At 41.2% G+C, this 24,060-nt stretch overlaps 1 protein-coding gene across 2 annotated transcripts in view; it reads right to left on the bottom strand.

The window, feature by feature from the left end:
* The window catches only part of Abcb1b (ATP-binding cassette, sub-family B (MDR/TAP), member 1B), a 68,168-nt gene that overhangs the window by 31,417 nt on the left and 12,691 nt on the right, over positions 1-24,060 (bottom strand). The window contains exons 6-19 of one of the 2 annotated variants that reach the window (NM_011075.2): positions 22,052-22,243; positions 21,153-21,324; positions 20,051-20,175; positions 13,455-13,626; positions 10,853-10,966; positions 10,601-10,711; positions 10,300-10,425; positions 10,006-10,209; positions 9,615-9,785; positions 9,186-9,347; positions 7,399-7,572; positions 7,049-7,195; positions 5,968-6,075; positions 2,627-2,704 (exon numbers count right to left, since the gene is read on the bottom strand). In NM_011075.2, coding sequence (NP_035205.1) covers positions 2,627-2,704; positions 5,968-6,075; positions 7,049-7,195; positions 7,399-7,572; positions 9,186-9,347; positions 9,615-9,785; positions 10,006-10,209; positions 10,300-10,425; positions 10,601-10,711; positions 10,853-10,966; positions 13,455-13,626; positions 20,051-20,175; positions 21,153-21,324; positions 22,052-22,243 — 2,056 coding nt within the window. Of the gene's footprint in view, positions 1-2,626; positions 2,705-5,967; positions 6,076-7,048; positions 7,196-7,398; positions 7,573-9,185; positions 9,348-9,614; positions 9,786-10,005; positions 10,210-10,299; positions 10,426-10,600; positions 10,712-10,852; positions 10,967-13,454; positions 13,627-14,127; positions 14,549-20,050; positions 20,176-21,152; positions 21,325-22,051; positions 22,244-24,060 lie in introns of those variants that run through there. The other variant, XM_030254200.1, reaches the window with a different exon arrangement.

Below are 24,060 nucleotides of genomic sequence, written 5' to 3'. Positions count from 1 at the left end.
ACAAACACATAAGTAGACTGTTTTACTTGTTCATTTATACAAAAAAAAAAATTCTACTTCTCTCCAGCATAACCCCAAGTAGAAAGCAGTAAAGAATATCAATGCTGCTGTCACCATAGAGCCTCAGCTCTAGAGAGAGAAGGCACAAGTAGAAGAATTTACACTGTCTAGACGGTAATTAACACTCTGGACATAAACATATCAAAGAAGGACAAACAAGTAAGGGATGGGAGATGTAGAGAAGGGACAGGGACGCTTATCTAAGGTGATCAGACATGCAAACAAAGAGGGGGAGATTGCCTGAAAGAAAGACGATGTGGTACAGGCAGAGACTCTAGGCCAAGGCACACTAAACCAGTTACCAAAAGCTACCAGGCTGTGGCAGCCTAAACAGAACAGGCCTCATGACTTCCTCTGGATCTCTTTGTCCTACCGGATTCCCCTGAACCTCTCTGCTACAACCTTTGTGCAGTTACCTACAGAGTCGGGAAGACATCACGTGGTGGGTAAGGATGTCGTCGTAGATTACCTGTGATGGGGATAGGTGAGGCACAGTGCACAGTCTTTGGAAACTGTAGAGACTATACAACCTTTCCCCTCCTAGATACATGTTACATCCACACTGGGATGAGGGTGGAGGTAATGAAACCATCTACGAGTCTGATGAACAATTGGTGGAGAGGTAAACGACTCAACAGTGAGGGAAGTCATTAAGGGTTTAGTCTGAACAATGGGTAGAGAAGAGAAAGAATAGGTACGGAGTAAACCTGCTGAGGAAGCAGAAGTCAAAGTTCAAGTTTGGAAATATGGCAGTTTGAGAGATTTATCAATATCAAAGGAAAGAAGCCATGCACACAAATAGTTAACTCTAGTCAGGGCAGAATAAATGAAGGAGGCCGAAATGCCAAAAGCCATGTACATTAAAATGATGTTCACCAGCAAAAGAAGATTTTCCTTGTGCTATCTCATATTTTTAAGCAAACACAGGAAAGACGTGGCCGTGAAGCAGGAATTCATGTCTGTCTCAAGGAAAATATCTGAAGCAACGACATTCAAAACAGTAACGGATTTTCATAGAAAATATCTAACAAAAATCACCCAAGTGCAATGCTTCACTGTAGCCTGTACTAATGCACTTTTTAGTATCTCAGGTACTAAAAGTACTCAGGTACTAAAAAGTGTTTCCCCACTAGAACGTTACTTCCTTGAAGACAGAGGCCATTCAATCCTGAATACCTTAATACCATCATGCATAAGCAGTGCCTCTCACGCTTGCTTTACTGAATGGTTGATGGAAAGAGCGCCATCCTCACCATCCACTCAACTCTTGAAGAACAGTGGAGCTGGGGGTTGGCCTGGAGGATGATGGGATAGCGAGTATCTGCAGACATGCCAAGGTCTACCATGAGAGTGTAAGGAGAAGCCTGGGAGCCGGTAGTGGTGGTGCACGCCGGTAGGATTTGCTGAAGGAGGCAGAGGAGAAGCCTGGGGTTGACAATGTTTGACAGAAAGCCCAAGGTTGGGGATCACCATAAAACTCAGGGCTTGCTCACACATCAGGCTGCAACCACATGGAGCTACCAAGTTGCCTTTACCTTTTGAAGTATTGGTGAGAAGACTGGGAAAGAACTGTGGCAACAGCAACAGCTGGGTAGAGGACTGGAGTGCTGGTCTGGACCTTAAATCGCTTACTGCTCTTACAGAATTTGGTTCCTAGCACTTCTGTTAGCAGCACACACTAAGCTAAAACTTTACCTCCCAGGGGATCTTAAGCCCCTTTGAATCTCTGCAGACACCTCATGTGCACGATATCCTTGCCCATATACATATAATTAAAAAATAACATAAATCTTAAAATAACAAAACACCAGCAAGGGATATGTGACCGGCCCCATGGAACACTGATGTTTCTGAGCTGGGTGGGCTCCAGTGTCTCTGGCTTCACTGGGCTAGGCCGCTTGGACATCTTTTTATTCATATCAAATGACTAGTCATCACAAATGCTTTAAAGTCATACACAGATTTCTCACTGTCTTTCACCCTGGCTGCCCTGGGATACCTTTCCCAGATCCTACTTCTTCTTTAAGGAAAATAACTACGCTCTCTGTTTTGAGCATGTAAAAGGCACAAAGTGGGAGAAGCACTCTGTCCTACTAAGTCACTGAGCTAACACTGCATGTGGGTTACCATGTCAGTCTCCGTGGAGGAAAGAAACTAGGCAGTGAGGAAAGATGAGGCACGTGATGATTGGGATTTGTAGAATGAACGGAATGGAGGGTATTTCCTGAGGGCAGGACTCACGACACAGTTCTCACAGATTCACAGGAGAGAGAAGGAAGGAGTGGGGAATGCACAAAGTTGACAACGACTTCAGTTTCTGTAATCTTTCAATGATGGACCAAAGGCTGGAGGAGAATCTACTCAGGACAGTCCGTTTGTCTCAACTCAGTGTGGTTCCTCGTGCCCACCTGCAGCACACAGACTACAGGTCCACAGACAGAGTGAGGCTGAGAACCCATACAGGATCTCTACCTGACAAACGTGGCACAGCTCCTACAATCTTTGTCCATGGGGCACAAGGGAAAAGTCGTACTCACCCCAGGGGACAACCCCTCAACATCCGTACCTGTCTCAGCATGGATTTGAAAACCATGTATCGGACTCGCTTGGTGAGGATCTCTCCGGCTTTGCCAAATGTGAAGCCCTGAAAAGCACAAGAACATGTCACACGGAAGACTGGTCAGAGACTCAGACACCAATTACACAGCAGGAAGAGCGATCAGAGGGGCCAATGCTACTGCTAAAGGGATATATGATGATCTATGAAGTCACAGAGCCTCAGTTTCTGGGTTTGCTGTGTTGCTGTGACTCTATGCTATAGTGTCAGGTATGTAGCTTCAGTAATGAGTGACCAACAGAGGCTGCCAATGATTCCCAGTTAGTGACAGGGTATCCACAAGTATACTACAAATGCATTTATGTGCCCAACCCATCCCAACCCTACTTATTTCCCCAATTGTTCAACAGCAATCACTTCAAAAATGCTGTTATACCAAAGGCTGGGGCAGTCTAGACAAGTTATGTGGTGGGTTGAATAGGTATGGCCCCCATAGACTCATGTGTCTTAATGCTTGGCCCATGGCTAGCGAGCGACACTATTAGGAGGTGTGGTCTTGTTGGAGGAAGTGTGTCACTATGAGAGCTGGCTTTGAGATCACCCATGCTGAAGCTCTGTCCAATGTGGAACACAATTTCCTTGTTGTCTATAGATAAAGATGTAGAACTCTAGGATAATTCAGTACCATGTCTGCCTGTACAGTGCCATGCTTCCCACCATGACGGTAATGGATTAAACCTCTGAAACTGTAAGCCAGCTCCAATTAAATGTAGTGAGGTTTTTCTTTTCTTTTCTTTTCTTTTCTTTTCTTTTCTTTTCTTTTCTTTTCTTTTCTTTTCTTTTCTTTTCTTTTGTTTTTATAAGAATTGTGCTGGTCATGGTGTCTCTTCACAACAATGGAATCCATAACTAAGACAAGTTGTAAATATAAACTATTAACTAACTGGAACACTTCGTGGGATGGAAAAGAAGCATGGTTAATGGCTGCCCAAGGACCTAAGGTAAAATCTGGAAAGAAGACTTTTCAGGCACCTGTCCATAAGGAGGAACTGAAAAAGCAAAACTTTGCTATCAAAACTGACTGGGGAATGTGGCTCACTAAGAGGAAGCCTTTCACTATCTCCCCATCCTTCAAGACACCTCACTGTCTGGAGGAGGGACAGGAACCAAGAAAGAACAGTGAGGCATGAGTGTGCTGCTATGCCAGGTCACATCTGGGAAAAAAGCCAACCAAGTCTTCACTACAATGAGTATGGGGACCAAAGACTAGGAAGCAATAGGATTCCCCTTTTTGCCTGAAACTGGAAGCGTCAACCCAGAGCTAAGCCATGGAAAAGTGGTGTGGGAAGAGGGGCCAGCCATATATTCCTTTGTGCTCCCAAGTTGCATCCTGGGTGTTACTGAAAGAAAGGGAGGAAAACTGTACAAAGGGTACACAAGTCAAGATCACCAAGGAAATGAGGGACTGTGTAAGTAAGGTCAGATGGGGGCCACAAACAGGTTTCTGTTGTTGGACCAAAGGGCATAGGAAAGGTCTTTCTCATTTTTAATTTGCTACACTAAATGGGCTACTACCTGCCTGCAATATGCAGTGGGGAAATGGTTACAGTTATTTTTATAGAGAGCTACCTTCTGTTACATGGTAGGCTACATGCATGATCACATAACCTCATAGCCATCATGCTTAAAACCAAATTGGGGGGGGGGTTGAATAGTTGACAGGTTTCCAGACTTCACAGCTCAACCGGGCATTATAATCAGGGTTTACAGCAAGGACTGTAGACTCCTGAGCAGAATGGGACCCAATCTGACTACCTGTCTCTCACTGAGCTCCCTGCCTATTTCAAAGATGAGCAGCTGGGCATTCCCTGCTTCCCAGCATGGACTGGAAATCCACAGAAGTCCAGGGATCCACGGGCTGTTTCTCAGGATGGTTTGGCAATCTTGCAGGTCTGAGTCATGGCAGACTCAGTTTCCCCAACCCAGCCAGACTATGAGGGAATGCTTTTCACTCCTCACACTTCGCTATTCCAACTGCCAAAGCTCAAAGCTGCCTCCCTCCCAATATCTTACCTACTCCACACAGAACAACTGACACTTCTCCAAACACTTGTGATCCTCTTGGTCTTGGAAACATCCCATTTATTCTAGCAAGATGGAGTTCTATAATCTTTTAAGCACTTAGTCAAATAACCCCTTTATTCATTTTTTTTTTTTACCCACCAACAATGTCTTGTCCAGTAAAATATTAATACATGTCTAGAATGTGTTTACTCTGGGCTGAAGAGATGGTTCAGTTGTTAAGAGCACTAGCTGCTCTTCCAGATGTCATTGGTTACATTCCAAGCACCCACATGGTGGTTCTTAACCATCTGTAACTCTAGTTCCAGGGAACTGATCTCCCTCTTCTGACTTCTGGTGGCACAAGGTATGTATATGGTGCACAGACATAAATGCACCCAAAACATTCATACACATAAAACAAAAATTAAAATTCAAAAAGCCCAGAATGCATTAAAGAAACCTATTTGGAGTTTCAGCTGAAGTATTTCACGTGGGTAATCACTGACTCATTGACTAGGTCATTTCCTAATGCTTCTCACAAAACTGGGCTTGCTCACTTGGTCATATTTTCTCTTAATCATTACAAGGTAACATTTCTCACTTTTGGAGATAGGGAGCTCAGGGAAAGACAGGTAAAATGAGAAATTTTCCCCATGAACACATAATTGGCTATGTGTGCACATGAGAGAAAGACCTAGCAGAGTCCACGCTGCATGTCTTTCTGTACCATACTGTGAGAACATTTCATTTCTTTGCAATTCAATTTTAGTCATATGATTTTAAGCTGCCAAAAAAAAAAAGTGTTAAGGTTGTGTCTAAGTGCTTTTTCAATGATTGGCGGTTAATGGTTCTCCTATCATCGAAAGAGTTCTTTCTCTGTAGCAAGAGCACAATGACAAAGGTCTCAACGTCTTTGTAAATGAATGTGATACTTTTGCAGAGTTCTCTTAGCTTCTTGGTTTTTGTATTTATTTGTTTGTTTGTTTGTTTGTTTGTTTGTTTTGACATTTCTCTAAATGCTAAACTGACCAGCAACACTTAGCTCCAAACTTCTCCCTGGCTCCCTTCCTCATGTTTCCGTCTTTGTTCCAATCACTGCAGCATATTGATCATCCCCTTCCCATCATCACGTCAAAGGCTGTACTGGAGGAAAGGATAGAGAGGTGAAGGCAAAGCCCACAGACTGTCGCAGCCCGGGTAAGGAGAGAGGAACCACACAAGCAGGAAAATTACATACATATTTGCAAATCTTCCACAATGAATACAGAAATAATGTAGAGACTTACCTGAAAGAAATATGTAACAAAAGAAATCAGCCCCATAACCAGAAAGAACAGGGAAAACAAATTACAATTCTGTCGTTTAGTTTCATGGTCATCATCTCTTGAAAAAACCTGCGGCAAAATATTTGACAGATTCTTAGTTCTATGGCTGAGGAAGGCATTCTGCAGGAGAATTCTCCATTCCTCATCTCATACAGTTTGGGGGGGACAAGACAGACCTCCAAAGCATCTGCATTCTGCCTTCCTTCAAGACAGAGGGGTCCTACCATTCAAAGACTCATCCAATACTGAGGGGGTCCCTATAGATTAATGTGTACTACCCTATCATGGGTAGAGAATTGTAAGAAATACTCTCCACTTGGAATGTTGGTAAGGAACCATAGTGTTCAACAAGTCTTTGTTTTACTCCGTGAAGATTTCCAAGTGCCCCAAGATGTCTCTGTTGACCATTTGGAACCGAGGAACAGATTACGGAGCTCATCCTGAAGGAAATGGAATCTACTTCTCTCAGCAGCCCTTGTGGGACCTTGTGAAATGTCCTCCGCCCATTGACCTGTTGACTGGTGTGTTATTCTATGAGTCTTATTTAGGCAATTATGTTGTCAAGATTTCATGGGTGTAGCTCCCATGTCATCCAGCACCAGGTATCCTGGTTCTCTGGCTCTTACGATCTTTCTGCCACCCCGAGGCAGCTCATTTTGTCAACTGTCTTTTATTGTTATTTCTTTGAATTTTTTTTTTTCACTAAATGGATTCTGTAGGGTGTGTGAGTGTGTGAGTGTGTGTGAGTGTGTAAAACAATAATAAGTACGAAAGAGAACAGGTAGAAAGGGGACATGAGGAGTTGGCGGGGGTTGAGGGAGATGAAAATGATGTAAATACAGTACTCTTGTAAGAAATTCTCAAACAGTTTAAAATTTAAATAAAAATATTAGGTTTCCTCTTACAACTTAGAGCTCTATTCTCCGATTAAAGGCCATATGAAACTTCATGCTTTTCTGGCTTGTTGTCAATGGCACTAACAGAAACAATTTATTTGCTCTTTCTCAGTAAACACAAACACAGAACAGACACTAGCACTTACCCCTACAATCCTTGAAAATACTATGGCAAACACTGGTTGTATGCACCCATTTATAACAGCGCAAAGTACGCCAACAAGTAAATAAGGCCATTCACTTAGATTTAGATTTAGGATCCGCCAAAAGGAAACCAGAGGCACATCTTCATCCTGAAAAACACATCCACCACAGAAAGATAGTTTACAAGACTGATAATTCAGGAGCCAGAGAAATGTCCCAAAGGTTGAGGACACTTGCTGGTCTTCCAGAGTACCCATTTCTATTCCCAGCCCCAACTCACCCAAATAACAGAGCTACAACGAGGGGGTGGGGTGGGGAGGATTTATAACTAAGACTAAGGCTGCATCCATACCACAGCCTCTTTCATACTAAGTCTTCTCTCTTGGTCTTGCTTTCTGTGGACACTTCTGTAAATTGATCTCCTTATTAAAGGTGATTTGGATTCTTCTGAAGTCAGTTCAGAAGCATCAGTGTCACTCTGGGATCCATAAGCATTATTTCCTGGTTCAATTTCATTTCCTCTAGTCTATAACAAATTTAAAAAAAAGACAGAAATTGGTTACACAGTTTTAAAGGGGGAAGTGACTCATTGAGTATCAACATTAATGGAAATAATGAAATGTTTCACGTTATTATGGGAACTGATGAGTAAGCTGCTATGCTTTCTCAGGTGCTATATTGGCAGTGGAAACTACAGAATGAACAGGACTGCCACCAAATAAAGTGGCTCTCATGTAGTCATTGCTGTGTTGCTTTGTTTGAAAACTTGACACAAACCTAGACATAGCTAGGAAGAGGGAATCTTATTTAAGGAAATGGCCTCTTAAGATTGGCTTTTAGGCAAGTCTGTGGGGTATCCTCTCGATTTATGATTTAAGTGGGACAATGCAGCCCATTGTAAATGGTGCCATCCCTGGGTAGTTGATCCTCGGTTGTATAAGAAAGTAGGCTAAGCAAGCCAAAGGGAGCAGGCCAGTAAGCAACATCCATCCCTCCATGGCATCTGTATCAGTTCCTGCCTCCTGATTCCTGCTTTGAGTTATTGGCCCGACTTCCTTGGATGAAGCACTGACTATAGGCTGTAGGATGGAATATACCCTTTCCTCCCCACGGTGTGCTTGTTCATGGTGTTTTATCACCGCAACAGAAAGCTAACTAAAACTTTTTCCCCCTCTGGGGCACTCAGTCAATAAAGTTTGTTTTGAACCAGTGTTATCAATGACAATATGGTTCATTCTATGTGAGTCACATCTGTCATTTAAAATTTCCTAGCAGTCACATTAAAAAATGTGAAAATAGATTTTTAAAATCAATTTAAATTATATATTTAATTTAATAAATTCAATATATTACTGTTACCCAAAGTATTATACATTTAACATGTAACAATACAAATAGTTATTGGGGTGTTTTGCATTTTTTAATACTAGGCCTGCAGAATCCCAAGTGTTCATTTTGAACTTGAGAAAATTTCAAAATACAGATTAACAAATATTTAAGTAGCCATATATGGCTAGCAGAGATGAGTTATCTCTAAATCTTGTTAATGATGTGTTTCTAAAAAGATAAATCGAGAGGGGGTATGTTCTATGGGGGTGTGATGAGCTGTGGGGGAAGGGGGTACCTCAGGTGGCCCATGCCAAGACATCCCTTCCCCCGAGGGACCAGCCACATGATGGTATAGTATAGAATAGAGTTTATTCAGGGCATGGGGAGGGAAGGAAGTTACGAGGGTGGTAGAGGCAGAGAAAGGCAGAGAGAGAGAGAAGAAATTTGGTCATAAGCACATGGGGGTGGGGAGGGAATAGGAAGGGGAAAGAGAGAAGCAAGAGATCAAGAGTAAGAGAGTTAGAGAGGGAGGAGGGGGCAAGCAGCCCCTTTTATAGTGGGTCAGGTTTATCTGGTTGTTGCCAGGAAACTGTGGGGTGGAGTTTAGACAGAATGCTAACAGTTAAACTGTATTATCCCTTTTTAAGCTTCTCTCTTTCCCAGAAAAAGTAAAATAGATCACTGCCTGGTCCTGAATACCTAAGCTCTTTTCACGCTCCTAAGATAACCAAATCAAACTTATCTATAGATTAAATATAGTGACAGATTATCATCAAGATAAATTAGGACATTTCTGGAGTTCCACTGCACCTGTGTCATGACAAGTTTGAAGTAAATGCCCTTTTCTCTCATGAGCTCATCATGATTTCCTTGCTCCACAATGACACCACCATCAAAACCAGCAATGACGTCAGCATTACGAACTGTAGACAAGCGATGAGCTATCACAATGGTGGTCCGGCCTTCTCTAGCCTAGAGAGAGAAACCTGGTTTTTGATTAAATTCAGTCATTTGTCTTATGTTTACTAAATGCCAGTGCTTTGACATTATAAAATCAGTAAGCTCCAGAAAATAGTCTATGATTTCAATATACATGTTCAAATGCACTCATACATATGTATGCATATATATTATGCATATATACGTATATATATGCATATACTCAGTTACACACACAAGAAAAAAAAACTGGAATACTATTATTCTTATAATTCAGACCTTTGTAAGTATAGCTCAGACCTTATCCAGTGCGGCCTGCACCACAGCTTCACTTTCTGTATCCAGGGCTGAGGTGGCCTCGTCCAACAAAAGGATCTTGGGATTGCGGACCAGGGCCCGGGCAATGGCGATTCTCTGTTTCTGTCCCCCACTCAGCTGCGCCCCTCTCTCACCAACCAGGGTGTCAAATTGCTATAATTAGAACAAACAAACAAAAAATAGGAAGATATAGCAAATAAATAAACATATCTACCACTATTTGATGGGGTGTGGGCTGTAAAATCCAAGGTAAATGGATTTCCCAGCTAAGGCACTTGTTCTACCTCAGAGAAGGTTCCTGGGTTCCCATGAACCGCATTAATCAGAGCTCTACTCTCTGAGCCTGGCATGACAGAGCTCAGGCACAACTCACGTGGGGCAGTTTCATGATGAAGTCATAGGCATTGGCTTCCTTGACAGCTTTCTCAATCTCATCCATGGTGACATCTTCTCGGCCATAGCGAATGTTCTCGGCGATCGTGGTGGCAAACAGCACAGGTTCCTGACTCACCACACCAATGATCTCCCTCAGATACCTCACATTGATGGTTCTGATGTCTTGTCCGTCGATACTGACCTGGAACAAAGCATGTGGTGTTCACACTTTGGAATCACAGACGCAGAATGGTGAGCAGCATTAACTGGTGCTGGCTACATGCTCACTCACCACGCCCTCCAGGGGGTCGTAGAGCCTCTGCATCAGCTGGACAGTTGTGCTTTTTCCACAGCCACTGTTGCCAACCAGGGCCACCGTCTGTCCGCTCTTCACCTTCAGATTGAGGCCCTTCAAGATCTACCAAGACACGTGAGAAGTCAATGTTAGGCCGGTTTCCAGGACAGATGGATGCACATGAGTTCTATGAGCTGAAAGGTGAATATATGATTTATGTATATTGTTTTCCTTTCTTTTATCATATGTAAAAGAGTATCTCTACCCAGCAGATTACTGAACCATAGTAGCACCATACCTGAACTTCGCTTCTCGATGGGTAGTTGAAGTGAACATTTTTAAACTCTAAGTTTCCCATTATACTGTCTGGTTTGTAGCCCTTTGTTGAGAAGCTGTCAATGCTTGGCTCCTGGGCAGAAAAATATTTTAGATCACCGGGTTACAATAACTACTCTGAAATGACGCTTGGTGGGGAGAGGAAGCAATCATGAAATTGGCTCAATCAGAAAACTCTTCTAATTAGATGGCTAAATGGGCAGGTCAGACTTACGTTATCAATTATCTTGAAGATTTCAAAGGCTGCCCCTCGTGCGTTTGCAAAGGCTTCTATGTTTGGGGCCAAGTGTCCAATACTAAAAGTCCCCAACAAAATAGAGAAGAAGACCTGAGGAGGGGACCAAGGCACATAATTACTTAGTACTCAAGAACAGTCTTCCTCATGGGTCCCTTTCCTTCTAACACAACCAATTTCATTTCAAAATGGCACAAATAACATCAGAAGATTGAGTACTGGATATTTTAAGCTTATGACTAAGAGATTCACGTTCAAATCCCAGTAATCAGCTATGTCTAACCACTCCACAGCATATCCATACATCAAAGTATTACACTATAGTCAACAAAAGTAAAATAGTTTGATTCTTTGATTAAAATCAAAACAACCAATTGATATAGATTTAAATTTAAACACTTAATGTGTTTAGAATTTCAAATGAATCTTACTCACTTCATCACACAAGGGTAAAATTTCTATATTAAATTCTATATTAAATCATATTAAATTGAAAATTTTTACTTTTTTCAGAGACTAAGCATTTTTTAACCTAGATTTTCACAGGAGTAAAATGAAATAAACACAAGAAGACCAGGTCTAATTAATTATACTGGGACTAATACTGTACATCTTTGGGACATTCTCTTCAAATCCTTGGCCTTCAAGGTGGCCTGCACTGTGTATGCTGTATATCGCCTGTGCAAAAGCTCTCTCAATTACTAGGTACACGCTTAAGACATGACTCCGTGTTTCTGATTCATCTTCCTACACTGCATTCCTTTTTGAAATCTAATGAAGAGGTATTTGGGACTTTGTTCTTTGTTTTATTAAAGACACTTTCTTCTTGTTACTAAAGACTTGGCTTCCTAGATTGAGGTTTAAGACTACATATGTCACAACTCATTTCTAAGCCATACAGGAACATGACTGTGTATCATACTTAGTCTTCACAACTACACTGAAAGTCAGGGCACATGCTGTGTCATGTCTGTTTTGCAAAAGAGGTGAGAGAAGCCAGAGGAGTTTAGACAGCTGCTCCAAATCACACAGCTGGTAAAGTCCAGCTAGAATTTGAACCCGGGGAGTCTGGTATGAAATCCTACATGCACTACTCTAGTGTTTCTGTTTGTAAGGCAGATCTGTACTCCATGAACATCTGTCACACACATCGCTTCTCCAAAGCTGGGGGTGTGGCTCAGGAGTAGAAGTGTTGCAGCTCAGACTAACATTTAGGAATCCGGGGTTCTAGCCTCAGCATATGAAAAACAAACAAAATGGTTTCTCTACATCACACTAAGCAGGACACATTTTTATTACAACTCAAGCTCCTCTCACTAAAACACACACACACACACACACACACACACACACACACACATACACACACACACACCAAAAGTATCCACTTAACTTCTTAAAAAGAAAACCTACCCTAACAACAACTGTAGAAATGTCTCAACCGTTAAAAACTCACACTGCTCTTGCAAAGGACACGAGTTCATTTCCAAGCCCCATCACGGGATGTTCATAACCTGCAGTTAAGAACTGCCTACAACTCCAGTTTCTCTCTCCCCCCCCCTAATTAAAAATAAAATAAAAATTTAAACTACCTTAAAAATTGGGGGAGAGGGCAGTAAAGTCTGTTCCTAACCAATAGCCCTATAAATGATGTTAAGTGTGGTTGAAAAATAAAGGCAATTATTATTTCTGTATTACAAATCTAAATTTTGATAAAAAGAACTGTTTGTCAGACATGTGGTTCCCACCTATGACTGCCAAACTCAAAAGCTAAGGCAAGACAGTCACCAGTTTGAGGATAACCTGGACTATATATAGTGAAAGTATAAAAATATAGAAAGGTATTACATTAAATGATTCAAAAAAGGTGGCTGTGGTCATGAACTCAATGCATTTGTGTTTGGGGAGGAAAAATGAGCCCACTATTACAGATTGAGCTTGGTTAATAAATTATATCATTGTCTTCAAATGAAAGAAAAAGCTCCCATCCTTGTGCACAGTTCATCAGGCAGAAAACCTCTAGACAGAATTTTCTGTAGCAAAGAGCAACAATTTATATTTCTACAAATTTGTGAGATATATTAGCTGCCATTTAAAATATTTTTATTATTTATTTTTGCTTGATTAGTAACTCAGAAAATAAAAGAAGCACTTAGTACAAAATGAAGCCATCTCATTAAACATAAGCTCATAGTAGAAAGAGGGCTAATGTTAATGTCTCAGAATCACCTTTTCTGTCTTACCTTCAGAGACTAAGTTTTTGCCAGACCTTAGTTAGATATAACCAAATTAATAATATGCCTTAAAACCATTTAAGACCGTATAGTCATTCTGTTTCCCTCTTGTGTATGAATCCAGTTTATTGTAACTTATCTTTAAGAAAGCAATGTAACCAACCTGTAATTTCCTTTCCACTTTCTAACCTGTGAATATTTGAACAAATATTTCTTTGTAGTATTTAATTGTTTTTCAAAACATATTCTAAAGTCAAATTAAAAGCACTAAATTGAACTGACATTTTAATGAATCCTTTTATAAATCCTTTTTATGAATCATTTTAATGAATCCTTTTATTACTTACAGTAAGCACTTCTCCAATAGAATATTCATTTGAGAGGACCAAGGATGTCCCATACCAGAATGCCAGTGCATATGATGCATAGACCAACAGGTAGGCAATGCCTATCGAAATGCTGGCTGTGATAGCTTTCTTTATGCCAACATTTTTAGCTTCTTCTAAATTTTTATTGTACCTGGAAGAAAGGAAACAGAAATTATTACATACACTCCCTTCTTAAATGTTAAGAAACTATCTCAATGTAACAGGAAAGCTACTTGAATAATTTGAATGCATGCAGCCCGATAGCACACAAGGGTTTTTCTTCTTTTCTCCATACATTGCCCCTAAGGTGTACTGTTATTATTTTATTTCTTTGTTGAAGAAAAAACTGGGGCTTATGTGTTTTTTGGCCTTAGTAATAATGAAATAATCCAAAATATCAAAAGTGGATATTATTCCAAATATTATTCCACACACATAAAAAAACAGTTGGTCATGGTGGCTAGTCTGTACTCCCAGGTAGTACTAGGAATAGATGCTGAAAAATCCTTTGACAAAATCCAACACCCCTTCATGTTAAAAGTCTTGGGGGAGGTCAGGGATACAGGACACATACTAAACACAATAAAGGCAATATACAGCAAGCCAATAGCCAACATCAGATTAAATGGAGAGAAACGTAAAGCAATCTCACTAATCACGGAGAAGACAAGTTGACCGTGTAGTACTGGGAGCCTGAATCAGGAGGGCTGCAGCGTCCTACTGGGAAGGGGGAGGAGGGAGCCTGAATCAGGAGGGCTGCAGCGTCCTACTGGGAAGGGGGAGGAGGGAGCCTGAATCAGGAGGGCTGCAGCGTCCTACTGGGAAGGGGGAGGAGGGAGCCTGAATCAGGAGGGCTGCAGCGTCCTACTGGGAAGGGGGAGGAGGGAGCCTGAATCAGGAGGGCTGCAGCGTCCTACTGGGAAGGGGGAGGAGGGAGCCTGAATCAGGAGGGCTGCAACGTCTTACTGGGAAGGGGGAGGAGGGAGCCTGAATCAGGAGGGCTGCAGCGTCCTACTGGGGAAGGGGGAGGAGAGAAGGAAGGGTAAAGAGGCAGAAGGAGGCAGACAGAGAAGGAAGATGAAAAGGGGGAAGGATGAAGAATTTAGAAAAAGAGAAAGACGATGAAGAGCAAGAAGAGGGAAGCCGAGGAAAGAGGAACAGCAAATGGTTAATGAAATGGAGACACAATGCCAGAGAATCTTAACATAAAAAAGCTATTTAAAAGTCTGGACCTTAAGGAAGATTTAAAGATCACTTGCTCCCTTGGGGGTGCTAGAAGGACAAACTGGGAGATTATACGCACTTTGGGAACTGTGGTGTGTTAGCCATGTTTTTGATATCTAAATAAGCTGTACTAAGTGGGTCTGGAGCCAATAGTCCTAGAACCTAGGCAACCCAGGGAAAAGGACTGAGAGCCTCAGGTCACACAGGCACACAAAATGCTCTTCCTTAGAAAACAAGCACTATGCTTTATCTTATTTCTCTAGCTGTAAATTTTAAAATCACTGATCTACAACATTGTTTTGGCTCATTAATATATAGTAGGTACAAGCCAGGGAAGCTGTGACATGTGACAGTGGAGACACAGACTGCCCTGAGAGTGAGGCAGTGAGAAACTCCCACACTCTAAGAGATGAGGAGATAAACCCTGGGTCAGGCTTAAATTACATGGATGTTTTAAGATGGCAGTGTTCACTGTTAATCCATGCGCTTGGGAGATTTTTCTATCTTTAGATATCTTCAATTTCTTTCTCAGAGGCTTGAAGTTCTTGTCTTATAGGTCTTTCACTTGCTTGGGTAGACTCACACCAAGGTATTTTGTATTATTTGTGGCTATTGTAAAGGGTCTTGTTTCCCTAATTACTTTCTCAGCCTATTTGTCATTTGTATAAAGGAAATCTATGAAACATCCCTGCATCCCTGGGATGAAGCCTATTTGTTCATGGTAAATGTTTTTGATGTGTTCTTGGATTCATCTTGTATTTCATTGAGTATTTTTGCATCCAAGTTCATAAGAGAAATTTGTCTGAAATTGGTCTTCATATGGTTTAGATATCAAGGTGACTGTGGCCTCAATGAATTTGGCAGTGTTCCTTCTGTTTCTATTTTGGGAAATAGTTTGAGGAGTATTGTTAGTAGCTATTATTTGAAAGTCTGGTAAAATCTGCCCTAAAACCATCTCGCCCCGTTTTGTTTGTTGGTTTGTTTGGATGGTTGGTTGCTTGTTTTTTTTTGTTTGTTTGTTTTGGGTTTTGTTTTGTTTTGTTGGTTCGGAGACTTTTAATGACTGCTTCTATTTTCTTAGGAGTTATAGGACTATTTTGATAGTTTACCTGATCTTGATTTAACTTTGTAAATTGTTATCTATCTGGAAAACCACCCATTTCATTTAGACTTTCCAATTTTTTAGAGTATAGGCTTTTGAAGTAAGAGCTAATAATTTTTTGATAGCCGAAAACTGGAAACAACTCAGATATCCCTCAACTGAAGAATGGATACAGAAAATGTGGTTTATTTACACAGTGGAATACTATTAAACAACTAAAAAACAAGGATATCATGAATTTTGCAGGCAAATTGATGGAACTAGAAAATATCACCCTGAGTGATATAACTCAGACCCAAAAGGACATGCATGGTATATACTCACTTCTAAGTGTATATTAGTCGCAAAGTACAGGATACCCATGATATATTCCACAGACTCAAAGAGGCTAAACAAGATGGAAGGCCCAAGTGAGGATGCTTGAATCTCACTTAGAAGGGGAAATAAAACAGTCCTAACAGGCAGATGGAGGGAGGGTACAGGGTGGGAGAGGGGATTGGGAGGGGAATGGGTGGGGGTGGGGTCTCAAGATCAGGTATGGGGAGAGACAGACAGAAGGCCAGAGGGCCAGGAGAATGAATGAAAGTCGACACCTGGTGGGGTTGGGGGGCATGGGGAACATCTCTAGGACATGCCAGAGACCTGGAATGGGGAAAGATCCCAGGAGTCTTTGGGGGTGAACTTAGCTGACTCATAGCAGTGGGGATATGGAACATCTCCTGTAGCTAGACACTGAGGGAACAGCCGAACAATAGTGGGCCCAACTTGAAATCCAACCCATGGGCAAGCACCACTTAATAATATGCTGTTATGCTTGCAGACAGGAGCCTGGCTCTCCTCTGAGAGCTCCTGCTTAACAGCTCACTGAAACATGCAGGGACCCATAGCCAAACATTGGAAGGAGTTCAAAGAATCTTATGGAAGAGTTGGGGGGAAGTATTGAAGGCCCCAAAGAGGATAGGAAGACCAACAGAGTCAACTAACCTGGATCATTGGGGGCTCTTAGAAACTGAGCCACCAATCAAAAAGCATACACATGCTGGACCTAGCACCCCTCTCCCAAGCACATAAGTAGCAGATGTGCAGCTCAGTCTTAATGTGGGTCCCCCAACAACTAGAGTGGGTCTGTCCCTAAAGCTGTTGCCTGTCTATGGAATCCATTCCTCTACCTTGGCTGTCTTGTCTGGTTTCCATGGGAGAGGATGCACCTAGCCCTTCAGAGACTTAATGTGCCAGGGTGGGGAGATATCTATCAGGAGGGGAGGAAGGGCTCTACTCTCTCAGAGAAGAAGGGGATAAGGGATGGGGGAGAGAGTGTGTGAGCAAGGGACCAAGACAAGGAGGCAACAATCAGGGTGTAAAGTGAATAAATAAGTGATTAATGGAGAAAAATTTACATGGAAGAGCTGAACTATGGAACTGCACACTGCCAGCATATGAGGGACACACAGGCTAGATTTGACTAAGCTACTAAGCCTACTAGTTCTCTTTCCTACCTCAACAAACTGGTATAAAGGGTACCCTTAAGGAGTGACAGGAGCCACAACACTCCAATTAATAATGCTGGGTCATCCTCATTAAAGAGATGACCCAGAAAAAAATAATTCTGCTACCCACTAACTCCCGATGGACAACACCAACTCAAAAACAAAAAATTAGATGAAAACCCAAGAAAACGTATTCTCCCAAAAGGCCTGGCACTGACAGTGACATAGCTGAAATTCCAAACAAAGAATTAAAGCATATGACAATAGTCACATTTACAGAATTCAAAATCATGAATGTACTCAAAGAGCATACAAGCATCTAAATGAAATATGGAAGTCAATTCAAGATATGAAAATATTTCAGTACTGACAGAAGTATCAAAGAAAAATCAAACCAAAATGATGCTCAAAGCACAACACTCAATAAATCGATCAAAAGCTGTGTGGAAAGCCTTACTTCCTGAGAGACTGGATAACATGGAGGACAGTCTAGCAAGACTTGGATCAAGGTAAAAGAATTGTATCATTCAGTCAAGAGCAATGATAATTTTTTCTAAAAAACAGATAAACAGAACATGCAAGAACTTTGAAATACCATGAAAGTTTAAATCTATGAATGATGGCCATCACAAAACAAGAACTTCATGCCAAAGGCTCAGAAAATATTGCTAACAAAAACCATAGGAAAAAAAATTGCCATATCTAAGAGAATAAATGTCTGTCTAGGTACAAGACACATACAGAGCACCTAAGAGACAGGACCAGAAAAGAATTCCCGTGTCATCTTATAGTTAAAACACTAAGATCACAAAAAGGAAGGGAGGAAGGGAGGGAGGGAGGGAGGGAGGGAGGGAACTAAAAGCTGCAGGAGAAAAGAACCAAATCCCATAGAAAGGCAGGGCAATCAAAATAACAGCCGATTTTTTAATAGAAGCTGTTATAACCAGAAGGGCTTGGAGTGATATGATTGAAAGAACACAGCTAATAACCAAGACTATTATACCCAGAAAAACCATCTGCCATAACTGAAAGAGAAACAAACATTTTCCATAACAAAGCAGTCTAAAGACCTAGCAGTCTGAATCTGCTAGAGAGAAAGCAGGGCAGATACTTGAACATTTAGATGTAAGTAAGGACTTTCAGAATAGGACTCTGGTGTGTCAGGATTTTCCCTATGCAATCACATTAAAATATTAGTGCAGCAGGAGATCTGTGATTGGACAGGGAAAAGGGAGGCAGAGCTAAGAGTTGCAGAGACAGAGAGCATCAGGGGAGAGAGAAAAAAGAAAAGCCAAGATGGAGGCAGACGGACAGGAAGAAGACCCTGAACCAGCATGGCTTTAACTAGTCACAGGGAGTTATGATATCATAAAGGTTAGATTAATTGGGATAATTTGTCTAATCTAGGTGAGCTACTTTTATCATTATCAATTGGTTCTGAAATTATTGTAATGGCATCTTGTGAATTGAGAATTTATTGATATATAAATTTGACTTGTCAATTATAAGCTTCTAGAGTTTTGATTTGCTGGGTTACTGAAATGTGGGACCTCTGACTACAGACAGGGTTTTATATGGCAGAGAGAGAACTATACAGAGACAAGCGAACCAGAGCTGGGAGCATAGCTATTGGTCTGTGGGGGTGGGTGGGGGTGCAGTGGGAGGGTGGGGAAGGGCTAGAGGCAGAGAGTAGCCTGGCAGGACTGGGCCAGGGTGGAGAGTTGCTAGCAGTAGCTCCTGAAGCTTGCAGGGTTTTGTTTGTTTGTTTGTTTGATATTTCCCTCAACACTCTGGTCACTCAGGAAATAGAGCCAACAATCACCAGACAGTACTCCACAAAAGAAAAAAAATTGCATCCAGAAGGTAGCACTTGAAAAAACATGAGAAAAAAAGAACCTGTTAATAGAACTATTCTGACTAGTGAATTAAATGCATTCACAATTAAATACATTTAATTTAATGTATTTATAATTGTATTGTATTATTGATAAGCCAGTTTCTTTCAACACCTGGTGATTTGAGGGAAAAGTGGGCATGATTGGTTGCTTCAGACATAGAAGCTCTGTGATGATATATTCCACACCAGCCTGGAGCGTTTGCCATCTTAGGAGATTTTCATTGTCTTTAATCCCAGACCCCATCCCTGTCCTAGCTATGGGAAACTTATTCACATCTCTCAGGCCTCAGGCTTGTTAAAAATCTCCCCTAAGAGATATCCTACACCATGTTTAAATGTGCCCCCCTCCTGCTCCTTAGTACATTTCTCTTATCAAAGCGTAATTTTAAAGATTATGTGTGTTGAGTGGATATGCTCATATGTGCATATGAGCAAAGATGCCTTTGAAGGCAAAAAAGAAAAAAAAAGCATCAGTCAGATCCTCTGGAGCAGAAGTTACAGGTGGCTGAGCCCACAAGAACATTATACCCTCTTAATCACTAGGCAGCTCTCCACCCCCATCAAAGCAAATGTCAAAGTCTTTCCAAAAAAAGAAAAAAAATATTACCATGACTCTCTTTAAAGTCTTTTACTTCTTAAACTAATGGTTATCTGTACAGCAGCAACTTCCTTATTTGTAGTTTCTGTATCATCCCATCCTCTTAGGAATGAAAACAGGCTTTCAAATATTTCAATGCAAAAAGCAAACAGAACATATATGCTCCCTTCTTCTGAAGACATGCAATAGGAAAGCATACTTAGAATTGCAACTTTTCAGAACATCAGCAATGGCACAGAATTTTTCATTTCTAGCAGAAGTCCAAACCTTTCAAGTTCCTTCTGTTGTCCTCCAAAGGCAATCACAGTTCTGATGGCTGCTAAGACTTCTTCAGCAACTGCTCCAGCTTTTGCATAAGCCTGGAGTTCCTTATTAGTAAATGAAGTCAATACCTGTCGAAGTGCAATCTCATATCATTTAAGAATGCCTAGCTAACTCTATCTTTCGCAAAGTAAAAAGTAAAGATATAAAATTGTTGCTTGTACATTAATCATACAAAACAAGATCTTTGACTCTCGTGGGAGAGCAAAAGTATAATGGTTTCCCTCTCGGTGCCTTCTAGCTGCTCCAGTGAATGTTCGAGGAAGAGAATGGGGACACAAAGGGACTCTGGGTGAGATGACTCCTGTTCCTGGGACCCTTCTGTTCTTCCTGTTTGGGTTGGGAAGACAGCCTCAAGCCCACAGTGAGAAACAGCTTTTCCAGCTAGTGCACATATCTTTTAAATGAGCCAACACTCTAGGGATCTAAGATATGCAGAGCAGGGAGTGAAACAAAGGCCCCAATAACTGAAGCAATGTGTAGTTCTTAAAGACTAAATTGTGCTCCCTTTTCCTTACCTATCTACAAGATATCTTAAAATACTTAAAATAATTTATTGATTAAATTCTGACATGAATTTAAATATAACTTGTTCAATGTTTTACTAATTGTTTGGAAATCAATTAAGAAAAAGAAGCTTTTAGGCAAAGGCTGGGTAAGATGACTCATTGGGTAAACACACAATTCAAGCCTGACTACCTGAGATTGCTCCCTGGAGAGTGACAGTAAGTCTTGCAGAAATCATTGTAGAGTGGTATAGACCAGGGAAAGCCACTCCTGTTCCTGACACCTCACAATGATATGGTGTTGTCCTCTACTGAGCACAGATCTTTCCAGCTCAGCATGTAGTTACTATAGAGGTGGGGGAATGAGATAGGCGGTCCCCTTCCTTCCTATCCTGTCCACAAATAATAGCTCAGTGGGGCAGAGTCATCCTATCCCACTTATTGGCAAACAGAAGTCTAAAAACAAGTACCAAACTCACAGTTGTTGTGGTTAAAAGACCTTCCTCGGAGTCTGGGGACGGCTCTGCAATGTGTGCACTTACCTTTGCCCACAAAGCAGATGACAATCCAATAAGAGGGCTGACAGCCAAAATGACAAGGGTTAGCTTCCAACCACTTATAAATCCTATGATAAAACCGGCTAAAAATGTGGTTATGGACTGAAAAAACATCCCAATTTTGTCACCAATTCCGTCATTAATTTTGGAGACATCACTAAAGGAGAAAGAAATTGTGTTACAAATAATATCAGATTTGCAAACACAGAATTTATTCATTTTTATATTGCATCACTGAGTCTGACATAAATTAATGTCTAGAAGAAAAATATATGTGCGTGTATTATATATATATATATATATATATATATATATATTCCACATGACAGATTGTTTCCAGCAGATTTGTCATTAACAGTATTCTGTGGTCCACATGGCCTCAGATTACAAACATGGGATGTGTAAGACTATTCGCTATGAAATTCCAAACTGCTCAGAGATTTCTGCTGTATGCATATGGCTCTGTCCTCTATGAACACAATCTTTGAGTTCATCATGTCTTTCATGAAGCAGAGGATGATAGACAGAAGCCCATTCCTTCTTTCCACCGTTGTCCAAAGGGTGCCATGGAGCCCTGGCAGGATAGTGCTCAGTGGGACAGGCAGGCCAGGTTGTTGTTTCATTGTGCACTATTGCTGTGCTCAGTCTTGATTCTGCAAGCTTAACCCCTTATTCAGTGCCAGGCAAGCAGGAGTCCCCTCCCTACCTCCCATCCCCTGCCAGTTGTGAACAAGAAACTGTGTGAGACACAGGTACTGTCCACAGGGCTTTACTCTGCTCAGTTATGCACCGGCACACCTAACAGATGTGGTATCTGGTGGTATCTGCTTCACAGCACGAAGAACAAGACCACATCTGACTTCAGCATACAACGAAGTACTCACTCTGTGAGCCGGGTGTTGAGCTCCCCAACATCATGCACATCAAACCAGCCTATCTCCTGATTCATTATAGCATGGAAAAACTTCTGCCTAATCTTGTGTATCTGTCTTCCAGCTGCCAGGCACCAAAGTGAAACCTGGATGTAGGCAACTATGAGCACACCAGCACCAATCCCGGTGTAATAGTAGGCGTATCTGAAAAACAAGAACACTGCATTTCCACATATCCCATCCTCCTTAACAGATGAGAAGCAGTTGTAAGGAGCTGTAGTGGTCAGCATCTGTCTACGTCTGCACTAATGTAGAGAAATGGTCAGTACTGGACACTGCAGTGGGATAAATAAATCCCTGCTCTTCACTTAAATACCTTGTAAACACAGGCAGGCTGCTTAAGATCCTGGGTCCCAATTTTCTAGCTGGGAAAACGGTGCTTGGGCCAGTGCCTTACATAAAATAAGCACGCAGAGGAGCCAGTTACTATGAGGGAGTCCTGGCAATCAGGTAAGACATGCCATTGTAGCCCTAATCTTACTACATCATGAGCATCATGAGAACTCAGTAATGAGCCTCCATCACACTGTCTGCTTTTCAAGGGACAAGTGACAGAAATTTTAGAAAGTGGAACCCAGAGATGGGAGTGATGCCATGCCAGTGAACTACCGACAGACAGTTGCTGGTGACAGCTGAAAACTAATAGCATTTGTAGGTCATCTGACCAACTGGTCATTTTGAACTACCCCAAAATGTTTTAAGGAATCAAAGTGCAGCCCTTCTTATTTAAATTGAAACAATGAGAAGTGAAAGTCCTCAAATTAAACTAAGAAAAAGATGAATTTGAAGCTGACTTGTTCTGAGGCTTCAGATTCACAAAAGTGAATCCCTTGGGCTTCTCTTCTTCATCAACATCTAGTTATGTTTAGACTAAACGCAAACCTTCCGAAATGAAATACAGGATACAGATTTCCCCACTTAAAAGAAAAAAGAGTTCTACTCATTATCTTCTGAGGAATGCAGTATGTCGTGGGGAAGCATCAAAATGCTTACATAAAAGCACGAGATTGTCTGATGTGATGGGCACAGTTCTGTGCTCAACCTATCAGGAATCTTGCTAGCAGCTCATGCCCTGTTACCTCTTACAACTTGCAAGAAGATGTGGTGCCACTACAATGCTTCTCATTAATAGATGAGTCTATAGTCAATTATTTTTCATGTGCTAATGACAGCAAGAGTAGCCACATTTAACAAATGTAACTTATGCTTAGGGGACAGCCTATAAATTTGTTGTTGTTGTTGTTATTGTTCACTTATTTACATTTTTAAAGTTTTTTAAAAATAACATCTTGCTATGTTGCCCAGGCTGACCTCAATCTCAAAAGCCTCCTGTCTATACCTGACAGTCCTAAGGAGGGTCCACAATTCCTTAATAATGCATATTTAAACAGTCAATATATTGCTGTTAACTGGGCACTGGTGCTTAAACCTGTAATTCTGGCACTTGTATGGCTGAGGCAGATGGAATGCCACAAGCTTGAGAGTAGCCTTGGCTACATAGTGAGGTCGGATGGGGCATGTAAGTTCCCTCCCCCCTCTCTCTCTTTCTCTAATATATATATACTGGCAATCAGGTAAGACATGCTGTTGTAGCTCTAATCTTACTACATCATGAGCATCATGAGAACTCAGCAATGGGCCCCATCAGGCTGTATATATATATATATATATATATATATATATATATATATATATATATAGCCTCTATATAATAGTAATCCAAGGACTTACTTCATATCTTTCAAGTATAAGCCAGTGGCTATGCTTCCTTTAAGCATGTCAAAGCAAACCATCTATAGAACAATGTAGAATCACATCGTCTACTACTGTTATAGATCTTTACACACTGGTTAAAGGATATTGAGCAACAAACTTCAAAGCACATAAAGTATTAAAATGTTTCCCCAAGGTAACCCAAGGTCAAAATTAAACATTTATTTATTCTAGGTTGTTTTACTTCA

The sequence above is a fragment of the Mus musculus genome, chromosome 5, assembly GCF_000001635.26.
Source record: "Mus musculus strain C57BL/6J chromosome 5, GRCm38.p6 C57BL/6J".
Classification (NCBI taxonomy): Eukaryota; Metazoa; Chordata; class Mammalia; order Rodentia; family Muridae; genus Mus; species Mus musculus.
Note: the sequence above shows the minus strand (reverse complement) of the source record. Positions and strands in the feature narration are given on the sequence as shown.